This window comes from Crassostrea angulata, chromosome 2 (assembly GCF_025612915.1).
Source record: "Crassostrea angulata isolate pt1a10 chromosome 2, ASM2561291v2, whole genome shotgun sequence".
In the NCBI taxonomy this organism is placed as follows: domain Eukaryota; kingdom Metazoa; phylum Mollusca; class Bivalvia; order Ostreida; family Ostreidae; genus Magallana; species Magallana angulata.
Genome location: NC_069112.1, coordinates 16,540,162 through 16,557,231, shown reverse-complemented (window position 1 = coordinate 16,557,231; position 17,070 = coordinate 16,540,162). Strand labels below are relative to the sequence as shown.

At 31.1% G+C, this 17,070-nt stretch overlaps 1 protein-coding gene and 1 long non-coding RNA gene across 2 annotated transcripts; one reads left to right on the top strand and one right to left on the bottom strand.

The window, feature by feature from the left end:
- Window positions 1–7,049: 7,049 nt before the first annotated feature.
- LOC128171246 (uncharacterized) lies at window positions 7,050–7,879 on the top strand. The gene is made up of 3 exons (XR_008242047.1): window positions 7,050–7,151; window positions 7,510–7,676; window positions 7,800–7,879. It is a non-coding gene; the product is annotated as an uncharacterized LOC128171246 (long non-coding RNA).
- Window positions 7,880–14,628: 6,749 nt separating this feature from the next.
- LOC128173483 (probable serine/threonine-protein kinase clkA) lies at window positions 14,629–16,878 on the bottom strand. Its single transcript, XM_052839184.1, has 4 exons — window positions 16,798–16,878; window positions 16,125–16,364; window positions 15,059–15,403; window positions 14,629–14,725 (listed from the first exon to the last, which is right to left on the bottom strand). The coding sequence occupies exons 2-3, from the start codon at window positions 16,357–16,359 to the stop codon at window positions 15,063–15,065; spliced, it is 576 nt and encodes a 191-aa protein (XP_052695144.1). The 5' UTR covers window positions 16,360–16,364; window positions 16,798–16,878; the 3' UTR covers window positions 14,629–14,725; window positions 15,059–15,062.
- Between the last annotated feature and the right edge of the window lie 192 nt (window positions 16,879–17,070).

Here is a 17,070-nt window from a genome sequence, read left to right as displayed (position 1 = left end):
CGGTTAACAAGCCTGATACTTTAACCACTGAGCTATGACGATATACACCTGAATTGATTGATACAAACAGTTTAACAAAGCATTTAAATCGCCATCTTGTGACGTAGTGTCTTAAAAAGTATAAGTTTCGGTGTAGTGAAGTACCTTAACTGAAAGGTAGGTCTCTGGAATTGTCATACAGTCACCTATTATTTTAAATTACTTAATTTACCGTTTCGTCGTTACATAGAAGAAACAACTAATTCTCCCATTAATGTTAAGGTTCCCTTAGTAACGACAACAACTTGAAAGTTTGATATTAACCCGAGCATGTCGGAGGAGATTTTGCTCGATCATAAAAAGCATTGTCCACATCAAAAGTATAATAATGCAATACACAATTTACCGATATAGAATTAATATTTTTTATATTTTAACAATAAAATGCTTTCTTTGGTGAATCATTCGGGATATGAATGTAGCGACATTGCAGGAAAAATACATAACCTGCGTTAGCGTGTTATGTAAATTTTCCTGCAATGATAGCTACCTTCATAACCCGCAGGAATCTTCAAAGAAAGCATTTTATTGTTTATATTGACATCTTTCTTTAACTAATTAATAAACTGATTATGAAAAGTTAGTAAAATTCACTAAATTACTGTTAATGTACAAAAGTACGTTAGCTAAAAGAAACAGCCAAATCGTCTCCTGTGAGACTTTGGGTCTGGCATCGTCATGATTTTTTCGTTCAGTTCGGGATTTTATTTAGGTCGTCTGTAGGTCGATTCAGACCAATCGATAAACATGGCGTGTCAATTTCAGTCCTGTCACTTTCAGTTGTTGTAGATTTCGACCAATCGATAAATAGGGCGTGTAGATTTCAGTCTGGCTGTTTCTATAGAGCTATGAATTAACCATAAGTTTCCGTGAGAAATAGAAGAAATAATGCTTGGTGGATGTTAATATATTTGAATAAACATTGAGATTTTGTATGCGAAAGATTGCATTCAATAGCAGTTTTTTTTCTTCTAAAAGCAATGGCTTTTTAGCCATATAGTAGTACCTAAACCAATTGATTTAATCTAGTTTGATGGATTAACTGTACGAAATTGAAAATTGAATTAGGTTGATTGGGAAATTGCAGAGAAAATCCCTCATTTGATATAAGCAAATGATATTTCTTTCGTATACAAAACAACACATACAGGAACACTGAAGATACTGCGTGCAAATGTAAATACTACATGAAGTCAATATTTGAATGCACTGCAAATATAAAAAAAAAACAAAAGCCAATGGAAATGTGATTCCTATTTTTAACTGCTAGATTCATTAAATTCATAACAATTTTGTTCAAAACCACAACTCGTAAGACGCAATAACCATTTGACCCTTCAAAGTGCATAGAAAATTAAGAAATCATGCCACATCCCAACACAAATCAAGTTGATATGGTCGGAATTTCGATCAGCGAGTAAACCCGCCCTTCTGCATTCTTGCATTCCTGATCCGGTCTTGGAAAAATTCTGTGATTTTTATGTGTGTGTTAGTGTACTATGAGAGAGAGAGAGAGAGAGAGAGAGAGAGAGAGAGAGAGAGAGAGAGAGGAGAGAGAGAGAGAGAGAGAGAGAGAGAGAGAGAGACTGTATTGATATAAACTATGTTTTTATATACAAATTAATGATTGAGCAGCATTTATCCATACTCCCTCACTCTTATGTACTACTACAAATAATAATCGACAAGATGATATTTATATTTTATATACTTATCTTCTGATTTTTGTTATATGGACAGATGCAAAAAAGGCATTCATGTATTCATTTGTTGATATTGTAAGATAGAATATTAGGTCATTCGACATATCACGATATATTAACCCCTCAACGTAACAACAATGTAATCGTATTTACAACTGACTTTCTCCTTGTTCTAAGCAAAGAGAACTGTCGATAGGGGATGACCTGAAATAATAGTATATTAATTAACTCTTGTTCAGTGGTTTAAAAAAAAATGCATAATGTAAAAGATGTGTACTAGCGTGCGAGAAAAATAAGCGGGTATTGCATTGACATTATCTTTAAAATATTTCTATTTTATCGTCATTTTTACTTGTGTTTTGAATAAGTGGAAGATTATCGATTAAGTAGTATTTGTGAAATTACAAGCATTATTGTTATTGTTTTAAACATGCTAATTAATTTCAGAAAAGAAAATAATTACAGTAAATTTGAATAACAAAGACGTGATAACTGTATATTCCTACGCAATGTTTCGCCAAAAAAATAAAGGCCCTGTTAGAGGTTAAAATTTAATTGAAATTTCTACGCCAAAATGAACTATTGTCAGAGAGAAATAAACATAATTATGCTCTTTTAATTTCCTCACATCTTGATTTAAATTAAATACAAGTAGATTACAGATCGTTTGAGTTGTTTCGGAACTCGGAATTTAACGTAAAATTTAAAACAAAATGCACATTTTCTCTATTGGTGATAAGCTATGGCGGTAACCAGGATCTGAACAACAAGATTGTCAGTCGACACTCTGCCCGCCCTCTTTCCTGCTAGTAAATATTCCCCTTACAGGTCGTGGGATTATAAATCACCCGGTAGCTAGATATAGGCGGTCCGCCACATAAAACATCAATTAGGGTCATGACGTTAATTAATCTAATTTATTCCTGGTAAACCACTTTTCATCATTGGTATTCAGTAATATTTACGATTTTTTAAAACTACATGTAATTGGCATCTCTTCTATATACTTTAACAAACATTAACCTTGCACAAATGTTAAAATAATGGTTCATATTTTTCAACAGTGATATACTTGTGCATGTGTAAATATTAACGCAGTTTTATTCCATGATATTCAGTGATATTTGCGATATTTTCATGTATATAAAAGGTATCTTTTTCATCTACACTACAATTAAGAATTAATTATTTCAGCACTGGTGCTGTGGTCGATTTTATTATTTTTTTGAATATATTTTGAGATATGCATAAATATTTGTACTGATATATATTAACGCAGATTTAGTTTTTCAATTGTGTATGTATTTTAAAAGATATTCTTTATATTTATTTTTTTTTTCCGATTGATGATAAAACTAGCTTCATATTGTGTTTGATTTTCAATGTGAATGTATGTAAGGGATATGATAAATACACGTATTTTAACAACACTAATGTTAAGTTTTGAGAAAAATGAGTTCTAATTTTTCTATCAACTCCACTTTCTACCGGCATAATTGAGCAGTTTTAAAATATTTAAAATATTTTGTCCCCCCCCCCAAAAAAAAAATACCCTGTTGATGATTTGAACGTTGCCTTTAAAAAAACCCCCAATAAACTAGTGTTTTAAATTAAGATATCAATTTACGACAACTATGTATTTGAATAAAGATGAATATAATTGGAAAGTGTGTGTTATTTTTAATTACAGAACCTTTTGTCATGAGATAATTACAGAAATGCTAATCCATTTCAACATTTGGGAAATTTCCGTAAATATCATTAAAATGATAAAACTGAATTGAATTGCTATAGTATTATATACACTTAAAAGATAATTTTATCCCGATGACTTTAATAAATAAATATAACTTTTCTATTTTTTTTAAAGTGTCTAATATTGAACATATGAGTTTCACAAATGCATGTCACTTTTGGGCATTTCTGATTTTCATTGAAGTAATAAAATAAAACGCTGTGAAATGCTTCCGTTAGAAGCAGATTAACTTTTGTTTGACGAAATATTTATAAATTTCACAATTAATATTACAAGTTTTGAAACAGATGCATTGATTATGTATGTTTTATCTAATGCTTTTTCTGAAACATGTGTGCGTTAACGAAGGCGACGAATATTGACGTTGTTGCATTTGTAATTTCGTATCTCGAATAATTTGGCTTTTTGGGAAATTTTTATATAGTACATTGTACGATATTTCTAATACATTTACAACAAAATATTCTTTTCATTATTTTTTTTTTTCATTTTAGAAAACTTGACCCTGTATTGTGATTTTTGTATGTTCAAAAAATTATATTAGGTCTGGGTTTTTTCTGCAGTTTAATTTGTATTTTAGTTTTCACGGTCAATAAAAAGAAATCTCTAGAATAATTAGTCTTTTTTTTTCTTATTTAACCATGTCAGTTTCAAACACATATTAAATATTTTTGAACACTGACAAATGATCAGTATCATTATAACCCCTACACTAGTCGTAGGTTTATACTATAAAACTTATCTTTGTCATTAATTAGATAAAATATATCAAGAAGACTTGTCATCAAACCATATGGAACTTAGGCTGAGCTTGTTTGGTAATATCTGAACTAATTAAGGATACTAAGTGGTCAACAAAATAGCGACTAGAACTGTGCTTGTTTGTTTTCTTATATCATTATTTAATCGAAAACTATTATTAAGGTAAGAAAAATGTCATATAAATTCAGCATTTGAATTAAAATAGTTTTCTATATCTATGTGTCGAGCTTTTGTTTATCAAAGAGAACTCTAAACTTTAAAAAGACAACGACGATTGAGTCATTAAGTAAACCACTGGCATGAATAAGACAGACCGTTGCCTTACCTTTCAACGAGAATATATATTTAACGTCTTAAAGTAGCAGTAATAAAAGCTGAAAGAGAAACAACAAATTTTTAACACAAAGATTGAAAAAACAAATTCAAATTTTAAATGTATTTTTTTTTTCAGATCTATTTAGGGAATCATCCATCAAACCCTTAGATATTTGTTTTAAATGATGAATCGATTTGCAAATCAGTATAAACAATGTCAACCCATTATCTGAAAATATGCATTTGTCCATAAACTGGAGCAATTCAGGCTAATTTTTCAGTGAATTAATCGCAAATTCTGTTCTTTATGAAGTACATTAACTTTGTGTTCTATCTCTCGCTCGTAGTACTATTGGTATACTAGTACCACTTACATTTATACTTGTATTTGTGTAGAAAAAGGGTGATGATGTATTTATTTCTTTTATTGTGGAAAAGAATATTTAATTATAGTCTTGTAGACTTACTAGATTTATTAATATTGCACTAATTATATACTCAATTATACAATACTTATACTAATACAATAATAAAAACGTCGGGTCAAAAAAAAACGAAAAAAAAAGATAAATAGATTGAATAAAAAAAAGTAAATAAACAAATAAAAAAATAAATAGATAACTTAATAAATAAATAAAAAAAAACCAGTCTTATGGACGCCGAATTGTTTTCAGAGAGTTAATCACAATTTTTGTTTCCCTTTATTTTTCATTTCCCCTGATTGACAAAGTTAAAATAAGACTATGCAATTAAAACAAGTACAATCGCTCAAACTATGTACTTTTAGGGCAATGCTGAAATAAGAGGAAATATTTACAAACGAGAATAACATGAGGGTAGAATGAAAGTTTTATGTAATAAACGTATAGACATTTACAGTTACTGAAACGTTCTACTTTCCCTATTGAACGGTGAGCGCACGCTGATAGAACGGTGAAAGAACGGTTAGCGCACGCTGAGAGAACGGTGAAAGAACGGTTAGCACACGCTGAGCGAACGGTGAGATAACGGTTAGCGCACGCTGAACGGAATTCGGGGACTGATTAATAACTGTGAACGGTGAGCGAAAACACAAACGGGGTGCAAACGCTAGCGCAAAGTGAACAATATACGCACGAAGAACGATATGTCAACCCTATGTGAACGCTAAAATAAGAATAAAACTACACGTACATCGGATTGTATGTATTGCTATAAGTCTAAATATGATATTATCTGACTGAACGATATGTGAATGCTGAATGAACGGTGAGCACAAAGTTAACACTTTGTGAATGCACGATGAGAGCTTCGTTAACAGTGAGCGCAAACGGAGCGGAGCGCGGAGAGCACAAGTGAACGCACGGTAAATACACTGTACGGTCACTGTGAGCGCACTTTGAACACACGGAAAAATTAAAACGTAGAACGTTTTACGGACTGTTACGTTAGTTTGGAAACTTCACTGATAACAAAATAATAATTAAATATGTAAGCAACATATCTGATACAATGTAAATTGTTAATTGCTAAATCATCAATGACCTTTGGACCAATACATGGACCCTAAATTGAAAATTTGTTTAAATATAAATAGAAAATAATTTAAAAATCTTGAGAAAATAATATTCCTAAAACGATTTTCCATCCAAACTTATTTTTAGTCCAATGAGACTTTTAATAATCAGTATAGAAAGGGTGGGTAAAAGTAGTTAAAATCGTACAACCACAATGCTTAAATTTGTAATGTCAGTATGCATTAACATTCTGATTCTTAATTGCTGACACAGCACTATTTTAGATATTTGTATTTGATAAGAATCAAAGATGCTATCCACATGTTATCCAGGTGAGCAATGCGAACTTTGGGCCTCTTGTATTATTTCCTTTTCTAACTTTTCTAGCTTTCGGAAAAAACCCTGCCTATTCCTGTTAAGGTTGCAAAAGCCAATGCATAAACATCAAAACGAGCAATGATGACAGATTAAGGTTTTTAATCATAGTGAAGATTAAACCACTAGCAATATGCCCTGTCTCTTGATGATAAAGTACTTTAATTGGTCTATAAAAAGGAATTCTGGAGACTGCCCTTGTTATTCATCGCCGTCTTCTTATTTCTCTTGGTTTGATTCTCAGCTTTATTAAGTCAGGTAAGTTCAAATCTGTTTCCATTACTGCATACTTTATACTTTTAATTGTTTTATACCAAAAATGTATATAAGATTTTTTTACACGTACTACCCAACTTTTATGCTGCACGAAATCATAAGTACCATGTGGGTTATATGTAAATGAATGTCAAACATAAATGACTGTAGTTATATTGTCTCTCCTTGAAGAGATACTTGACTACTGGTTAACTGAAAGAGTTATTTCTCATTCTACATCTATTACCTTCTGCATGGTCAAAGTCAGTTGCTTTAAGTTAATAGATCAACGTAATATGACCACATCAGGTGCCTTACTTGGCTGTACATTTCAGATATCAAATTTTATTTTCAGAATGAAGGAACTTGTTATCCTTGCTGCTTTTTGTCTGAGCGTTGTTTGTGCCGGACCATGGTTAGATGGACATTATAACAACCATCAACTATACGGTAACTTTCAGCATAACCTAACTTTAAATAATAATTCTTTAAAATCGATGTTAATCTACATGATCATAAACACTGTCTTTTAATTTACTTATACGTAATTTACGTTTACTTAAATGTTAATTTATTATTCCCTCTTTTTTTCCAATAATATACTTAAGAGAGTTTTTTTTATTATTTACTTCCTTTAAAAAATATGTGTTGGTAAGATCGCTGCAGATTACATGCACTATCAATGTTAGTTTAATTTTGTTTCTTTGATTGTTTTTTCTTTGTGTTTTTTTATTTGGGGGGGGGGGGGTGATTTTTTTGTTTTGTTTTGCTTTGGTTTTTATGACTTTTATATCACATATATTGACAGGTTCATACGACTTTGGCAGTCCATACCAATATCGTAATTATAACCCATTCCAATACCAATACTATGGTTACCCATACGACAACTACCAACTCACACTCAACCCATATGACAATGATTACGATTATAGGAGACCACTCTTTACCAGATCTTTTAACTGAAATCAAAGGGTACTTTAGTAAAGGTTTTATGTATATTTGTGTATAATTGTACTATAATAAAAACGAATCGAGTGAAAACTACTTCTTTTTAAAATCTGTTTATTGATCTACTTTGTTCTTTTCTTTTTTTAGATTTTCAACACGAATAAACTAATGATTAAAAAGGATGTGAATTTGTAGCTTGAAATAATCTAATAAATTTTTATTCAGATTGATGTTTGTTTCTTTTTAATTAATATAATACTATAGCATTCAGGACAAAAATATGTTCCACCTTCTACATGTACCTTGTTGTCAATTTCCGTTGGCTCCCTTGTATGAACATTTATACTTTCTTGGATCAACAGGTATTGTAAAGACATAGAATGGATCTCTGGTAAAACAAATGAATTATTGAAAACTTTAACGGTTAGATGACTTTTCTGAATAAAAATGCCCTTAAAAATATTTTTTTTTATAAAATGGTCTTTTGCATGTATATATGTACAGTATACACCATTTTCGCTTTATAAGTTCCATCTAGTCCTGAATTTGACCATAATTATGCCCTTTGTTTTAATGCAAGTGGTTCAACAATGGTTGTCTCGGGGTGTCAATTTCAACTCTTACTCTCCCAAACAGGCACTATTTATATAATATAGTTTATACAATTATACAGATATTCCTGTTTTTGAGGTCAATACGGTGATTTCGCTACCCGAGAATGAATATTTTTGTCCTGAATGCTATATGGTTATTATGAATGAGGTGACCAAGCTTAAAGAGCGAAGCATATATTGTGATGTGTGCAGACTTTGGTATCATTTTCAATGTGTTAGAATAACTGACAAATAAGTCAAATATTTGACATCATTGCATTGTAAAAAATGCATTCAATCTTCTTCTTGAGCTTCTTTCAATAAATGATCAGAAGCAAACATTTAGAAATTGTTGTAAAATGGTATATTTATGTACACATACATTTTATGTATATCATATAGATTCTAATTGTTACCATTGATGTTCATACTATTATATTTACTATATTTCATTACATGTACATGCATGACTTGAAAAATAATTAATTGTTTACATTTTCTTTTCATTTTATTTCATATAATTTAATTTACACTATCTTCGAATATTAAATGCATTTCATAACATGATATATCAACATGCCAAAAGGAAATATACAGAAGATTCATAAATACCAGACAATATATGCTTTGTATAGACTACTCGGGCTAAAGCTAATTGTAAGTTTTCTCAGTACTTTGGAAGAGGTGGATACATGTTACACACCCCACTAACTATTTTTACAATATCATCAAGGTGTTGGCACAATGTAAGAGGAATTTCAAAGTTCAATATGCGAAAGTACTTCATTCTTCTAATAGCCAGCTCTTCATTAACCCTTCTATTAGCAATTTTTTTTGTTTTCCTAACAACATTCTCTATAAAAATTCATAAACCCTGAGTGAAGTGTGAAATTCTTATCACTGTTTCTCCCACCCCAGCATTCTGAAACAAAGTTTACTATACCTGATGGGTTAATGCTCAATAAAAATTTTGCAGTGTGATGATGCTTGTAATCGCTTCAACACTGGTTTTGGGGTTATTCTATAAATACCTCCGAACAATCAATAATGTGCCTTTTGGGGAGTATTTGGTATTTCTAAAAGAAGAGGTAGGTTATGCCTGACTACATCTTTTTGAGCATTGAAGACTAAACAGCTCAGATTGCAGTGGAATGATAGGATGGACCCTTCCAATATCTTACATTTTTAAGAACTGGTTGTATTGCATTGTAGAATGCATTAAAGGCAGACTTAGTAGGGATTCCTGTATATAATTGTATTTTCCTATCATTGACGAACAAACTCATCATGTAACGCGATTTGAGCTGATGTTGAACAGTTACTGAATTTTTCTTTTTAAGATCATTTAATTCTAAAGTGAGACACCTTATTTGATCCTTATACTTCTCTATCTCTTCTTCCTTTTACAAACATGTATCACAATATTCCAAATAATCATGGTCAATCAAATGACTTTTAACATTGTTTGTCACATCAGAATCACTGTGACAATTATTTCCTTTTCTTAGTAGAAATTTCTAAACATCTGTCCTTCGGTGGTTGCCTCCCAACAACTATGTCCATGTGTCCCATATGCAGTGTTGGGTAAGGATTTTTAAGGGTAGGTCCAATATTCACAAAATGATTAGAAAATATTCTAGAATCATTATTTTGTACCCAAAGTTCTCCACTTAGATTGTGGCAGTTTATGTTTCTAATCATGATACTTCGGGCATATCTTCCTCGGGATTCTGTGGGAAATGTTAATAATTTGAAGGGAGGATCACATATACATCTCCCAGTTCCAAAAATACAGGAATGTATCACGCATAATTGCGATTTCCATGTTTTTTTTTTACCTTTTTGTAACCATTGTAGCAAACATTGACACAACAATGTCTTCCCGGCAGATTTGTCAACAAATTTTCACAAACAACAAATTGTTCTTCCACACACAAAAAAGAACAGAAAACTGAAAACTGGTTTAATGGGTTTCTTGCCACTATATATAAGCTCTAATATTCTGCAAACAAATGAGAATCAGCAATAATTAACGGTCTAAATTCTTAACTTGGTTAATATATTTTTAAGTACTGGGGTGATCTCTGATATTATTTTGTTAATCATGCCCCCTCCTTTTCACAAAAAAGATAGGCTGGCATTTATGTTTATGATTGTAATCATAATTCAAATTGCTACAGCTTTTTTTAATATTATTATATATATTTAAAGATACATGGCAAATTAATCAAATATGCGTTTCATGAGACGGTTAAAAATATGTTGTTGATTTTGGATTATGTAATCGGATGGATACGGTATTTTATCAGCAGCATGATAAAGATTTAAATTAAGAATATTCTTGAATGAAACTCAATTATATTTTGTTATCATCGTAATCCGCATACTTAAAACATACCAATGCGATATTTTCAATCATAAGAGTATGCCATTGAAATTGATTTATTGAGTATTTCTAATCATACTTATTAATAAGCCTAGCGTATTTTCCACTGTTTACTAGAGCGGGATACTCGGATGTAAAGTTTATCCCCATTGACCTTTGACACAACGTGACGTCAGTGAGTGCAATAGGACTATTTTGAGCGATGCCATAGTTCATGCCAAAACATGAACATACACATACAATCACTTCATTCAGTATACCTTATTTACAAGTCTCTTAAGATTTGATGCAAAATAATGGCGTAATGTGTGTTAACATAAAAACATGCATTAATGTTCGATAAACGGATTCATTCTCTGGTGGAGATAGACATACGTCGTCCTAATGTTGTGGTCGTTCGTAACGGTGGACATTCTGTACAAGTATAACTGGTGATATCTCTATAGTCCAGGTGGCTATCAATTGATTTACACACTTTTACAGCATCTAGAATACAGAAAACAGTTTCTTTAGCTCCAGTGACTTTGTATCATCCATTTCGAAAGGTTTTTGATATTATTTACTGAAAATGATATTTTTCACACACTCTAAAAATCATCAATTTTTATATATATTTTTTTCATTTAATAATATTTTTCAAAGCATTTTTTAATCCTTAGACTGCATACAATCATTTCTTCTATTCAAAATGTGACATAAAATACTGCAAACTTGCATCTTCATGCAGATAGTTAAAAATTTACTCTTCTCATTTCTGGCAGACATCATCACAGGGAGTGTTGAATCATATGTGGGGCATGCTCTTTAGCCATATCTTGAAAAGAGATCTTCAGAGCCCGTATATGTGATTCAGCACATGACAGTAGGTATATCTGGTGAATTTCCTTTTTCGTTTCTGATGATGGAAAATATATTAGTGGAAATCCATTACTCCCTCGTGAAGCATTGGGATGGGAAATGCCGAATTCTCTGTGTACTTGTACTAATGAAGTTTGAAGCATTTTCTATTTTTTTCAAATTGCAATGCATGTGCTGGCTTTCTCCCTTAGAATAGCACCATTCTGTTTCATATATTTCGAAAAAATAATATATTTCGAAAATATCAAGACAATCACCACAACAAGTATGTCACTCAATGCATTTGTATATTAAACGTTGTACCACATGTATTGCGAACAGTGCAATGTTTTTGATGTTATATGCCAAGTCCCAAAATTTAACATGCATCTAATGATTAGTCAATGCTAGTAATTCAAAATGGAAATTAACGCACTTGTTTTAAAGGTTAAGAGGAAATTTCACAATACAAATTTATACTTTTTTTTTGCTATTTTTAATGTAAATACAATAGCTGAGCTACCTTTACTAAGCCAGGTAAAGGGTACACTGTTATTGTACCCTAATCATAATATTGTTAAAAACATCGGCAGTAATTGCTTTATTTTATCATACTTTAACGCATCAAAACAGTCCTACTTAATTTAGTGATTTCAAGCAAAAAAGTTCGTAACCTGTATTGAGTTTAGTATGGAAAGTTATTGCCAAAGAAAGAAACCAAAAAAAAGAAATATTAAATCAGGAAGCCAAAAAGTAAATCAGCCATATAAGAAGGAATTAGAATGATACAGTATTTAACAATTATACAAAAAAGCCTTCTGGAGAAACTTTTTAGATACTCTTTTTCGTTATCGGGTAACTGATTGTAACAATTGATTCATATACACAAGATGAAGTTAATTTCACTTTTTGAACATATTATATATCGTGAAGTTTATAAGATATATGTTAGGATATCAAATAAAAATGAATAAATCAAATGTAAGCAGAATGCGATCGTGATTTTATTCTAGTATGTAAGAAACTTCATTTCTGGTTTAAAGGTGAAATCTTTCTTATTCGTATAATGGGTTATCTGTATTCAATTTATATCTACTATGGTTTTTATTATCACTACAATAGGAAAACTAATTCTAAGGAAAACAAAAACTACACAAAAACCCATACAAACGTGTTTGCCACAAACCCAGTAATTTTAGTGTATATTTGTTTTTAGGTAAATCATGAAAAATGTATGTATTGAGAAATTGTAACAATGCAGAAGTCCTAGAGTGAGAGAATTCTGTGAAAGAGTTATATGAAAATTAACGAGAAAAAAAATGTATGCGACCCTTTTTTCATCACAGAAGTCCTCGAGACTTAAGATGAACAACCAATGAAGTGTTTGTATTTACATAAAAGAACAACTACTTCTCCAAATGAAAAACCCTAGAACTAAAAATAGCCACTACTAAAGTCAGATACTCGCATTCTGGTTGCACTATTTCACAGCTGAACGCTTGTATTCGGCATCCTGAAAAAAACCAACATCAGTTATTCTAGGTCTTCTTTTTTCACAATGGTAAAAGAGAAATGCCTAGTTAAAGTCACTCTTCACACACATTTCATGACAACCAAAGTCTTACTTCTTTCACCAATCATTGACCCTTTTGTAAAAAAAAAATACAAAAAAAACCCCAAAAAACAAAACAAAACAAACTTTCACCTTCTTTTATAACACAAAATCACTGCCTTTTCTACAACCTTCACCGATATTTGACAGCATTGGGCAAATAGGATCGCCATGTAGATAAATGTGTCTTGTTAAAAGAAGATATATGATGACTTTTTTTCTTGATACATAAACCTGTCTTCATTTCTTTTATTCAGACTGATGGATTTATTTATTCAACTATTTCTTTATACTGCCAGATAAAATATAAGATCATATGGCATTTATATAAAAAAAATTCTTTAATTATTTGTTTATCAAGATATTTATTTTACCCTAATATAATTATAGGATAACATATATTCCTACTTTTAATTACCTTTTTAAACACACAATAATGTAACTTCTGCTATTCGGGATTGTAAAATTTAGAAAATTACCCATGATAATGAACTTGTTCAAGCTTGCGAGAAAATATGCGAGGTTTGCAACAACTTGTTGTTAAATTGTTTTTATATTCTTGACAAATATTGTCTTATGATTTAAATTTACGGAAGATTTTTAATATACTTTTCGTTTAATCCAGAAATAAAGGCAATAGCTGTCTATGTTTTTTTTCTTCTTGTTTGCTCTCTTTTTTTCCCATTATGTTACGCTATACTGCAGCATATCAATTTAAAATTTATTGAAGGTAACCGATTTCATGACTTTTTGTTACAGTAGCAGTTATCAATTTATAACGTTGCATGTTTTCCTTTACAAAAGAGTATTGAATTTCGCAGTTTACAGCGAAAAAAACCACCTGCTTTGACAATATTCAGTATTCGTCAACTGGCATTTTATCGCTGTATGCAAATGAGATTTTTAACGTGAGTGATAAATGTAAGCTAATTTGATCATGGTTCGTTAAGTTTTTGATAAAGATACAATTAACGAATCGTAAAGTGTTACGATCTTTTGTGTGTGGCTCCTTGTTTTATCATAATAACTCATCTCCCTTTCAATTAACAACTTCAGACGCAGTTATCTCTCTTTGACTCTCTCTCTCTCTCTCTCTCTCTCTCTCTCTCTCTCTTGTTTTCTCTCAGTATGCTTTCAGATACGTCAAATAATTGTGAATGTTTGCCTTTATATAAATTCTTTTAAAAGTTTGTTAATCAAAAATAACCTTGCTGAAATTTTCATGTTTTCATGCAAATTATAATTTCCGTATCGCGCACACATTTTACATGAAATATTTTTGGTGGTGTAAAGATGTTGGTACCAAAGACCTTAAATTGATTTTTTTTATTTTATATTATACTAAGGGAGAGTAAATAGGAAATAAAACAGAGTAACAGCATTGAAATGTTTTTTTGATGCGAGTTCCCGACAAACCTAAGATTTTTTTTTATCCGTGTGCGTTTCTCATTTTCGCTGAATTAATACAGTTTCATTCATTTATGACGCGTTGGTGGTAGCTCTGGTTTTTGGAAGCAATGTATTAACATTGAAAAACAGGATAACAAATTATATTTCATGCCGTTTTATTAATATAATGCAAGACTATATACTTGTACATCTTTTTTTTTTGGTTTTTCAACTTTGTATGTTCCACAAGCCATGTCTGTTTGAAAGAAAAAGCACAAAACATGAATTTATAAGCATAGATAGCATACTTGGCAAATTAAATTCAGGTTTGTATTTTTTCATCGCAGACCAATAAAAGGTAAACGCAATATTAATGCAAGTAATATTGATTTTAAAATACATACTCTGTGGTTTTTATTTCCAATTTTGCTGAATAAGAGTAATGAAATGAAACACTTTGTTTATTGAGAATTTGACAACTTAATCTTTTAAGAGGAATTTCTTTCTCCAAAAACTCTAATCTCAGAGGATATAGGAAAATCAACACCTACTGACAATCACTAAATTGTAACACCAATTCAATACGCACCTGTTTAAAAGACCGAAGAGGTTTGGGAGCCGAACACTGGGTAGCCACCAGACATGGAGTCATAACGCCTGTTGTAATCATTGTAATCGTTGTAATTATTGTAATTGTTGTAGCGGCTATTATAGCGGCCGTTGTAACGGTTGTTGTATCGCCCATTGTATCGACTGTTGTAATCGTTATAGTTGTTGTACATGCTGCCGCCTCTGTACATTCTGTCGTTGTCGTACATGCTACCGCGGCTTCCCATGTAGTTATATCTGTTGTTGTCGTAAGGGTCGTATCGATTGTTGTAATCAAAGCCCGATCTCGAATATGGATACATACTATCTTGGTATCCTAAGCTTGCTGAAGTAAAAACAAAATTTTCCTAATTATATTTCCTTCATAATGTTTGTCTTTTTTTTGTAATATCAAACAGAACCATAAAGTATTAAATAAATTTATAGGCATCTTGTGACATTCGTATTAATGTACACCACAAAAAGGCGGGTGAAAAGTAACAATAAAATATTTTATAACTTAAGTTTCCTAGTTCTTTTTTTTTTGCGGTTTTATAAAGAATAATCTAAATTTGTTAAAAATGTTTATAGACACCCTTTTACATTCCTTTCTAAGGTACACCGTAAATTGATTTGTGAAATGTAACGATACATGTTTAGTCTAGTATGATTTAATTTAGTTATCAGTGTTACATCTAAAGTTTCTTGTGATCCCTATTTTTTGTTAGATTAAAAAAAAGATTGAGGCAAAACTACGTATATTTCTGTTTTACATACACCCAAGTCCTAGCCGATCATTTAATTTTAGTTTGATTCAATTTAGTTATTTGCGTTTCATCTAGAGTGTCTTTTGATCACTACTATTTGATATTACCAAAACATGGAGGCAAAACTACCTATATTTCTGTTTTACTGACATCCAAGTCCTAGCCGATCATTTAAGTTTAGTATAATTTAATTTAGTTATTAGTGTTTCATCTAGAGTGTCTTGGGATCACTACACTTTTTTGATATTTTATATAAAAAAAAGTTTGTGGCAAAACTACGTATATTTCTGTTTTACTTACATCCAAGTCCTAGCCGATCATTGTAGTCGTCGTACATACCACCTTGGTTGTTGTAACGTCCAACGGAAGGATAACGGTTCTGGTACCTATTCCTGTAGTAGTTGCTTCCGCCTAGATATTTCCCACTGGTAGAACCACCCAAGTATTTGTTGGAAGAATGGTACTTGTTGTAGGTGTCGGTATCTCCAAGGACAGAAGCAATGCAAACAGCGGCAAACAGAACCAAAGTTCTCATTTTGTCTGTAAGAAAAAAGGGCTATTTTTAAACATTGTATACTTTTTATGGCTGGAACAACAGTGTTAAAGTTCAGAAATTAGAAAATATCATTTACAAACATAAATACTTGTGATTAACATCGTCATTAGAAACTAGGTGTTTTAATCTTTTATTCTAGCGTGCTTTTAAAATATTATACTAATTTGTTAGTATTTTCAGTTATCTTGTTCAATCATTATCAACAGCGAGTACAATCATCTTTGAATTTTTAAGATCCGTTAAAGACAGAAAACCCCGCCATTGTTTTAGTACTTTTTCCTTAAATTCAAATAAACAAACTGTTTTGCAAGAGTTTGCCATTTTTAAAGAAAATTTACAGCTGTATCCAAAAGCACACAAATTAATCATGCAAATCATTGGTTGAAAGTTTATTTTTTGCAAACCATTTTTTCTTACCTTTTAACGACTGCTAAACTGGATCAGAAAGGTGACAAATGTTTGTGAGGATATCTTTCTAACAACCCCCTTATATAGCAAACCTTTGACCAACACCTCAACGCAAAGAGGCCTTGTTTTTCTAATCCGTCTTCATCTTTTTTACTTTCACTCACATTTTGCTCTTTCATCGAGTTGCTAATTTGCATAATATTTAATAGATAACGATTTATACGCAATTAAATGATCTTAGATGCGTAAAAGAGTTGTTTTAAAAGAAAAAAAAGATAATTG

Excerpts from the sequence above, each read along its gene's own strand:
- LOC128173483 (XM_052839184.1), bottom strand. The coding sequence starts at position 16,359 with ATGAGAACTTTGGTTCTGTTTGCCGCTGTTTGCATTGCTTCTGTCCTT. Across the intron at positions 15,404-16,124 it reads TGATCGGCTAGGACTTGGAT|CAAGCTTAGGATACCAAGAT; the intron begins GTAAGTAAAACA and ends TTTTTACTTCAG.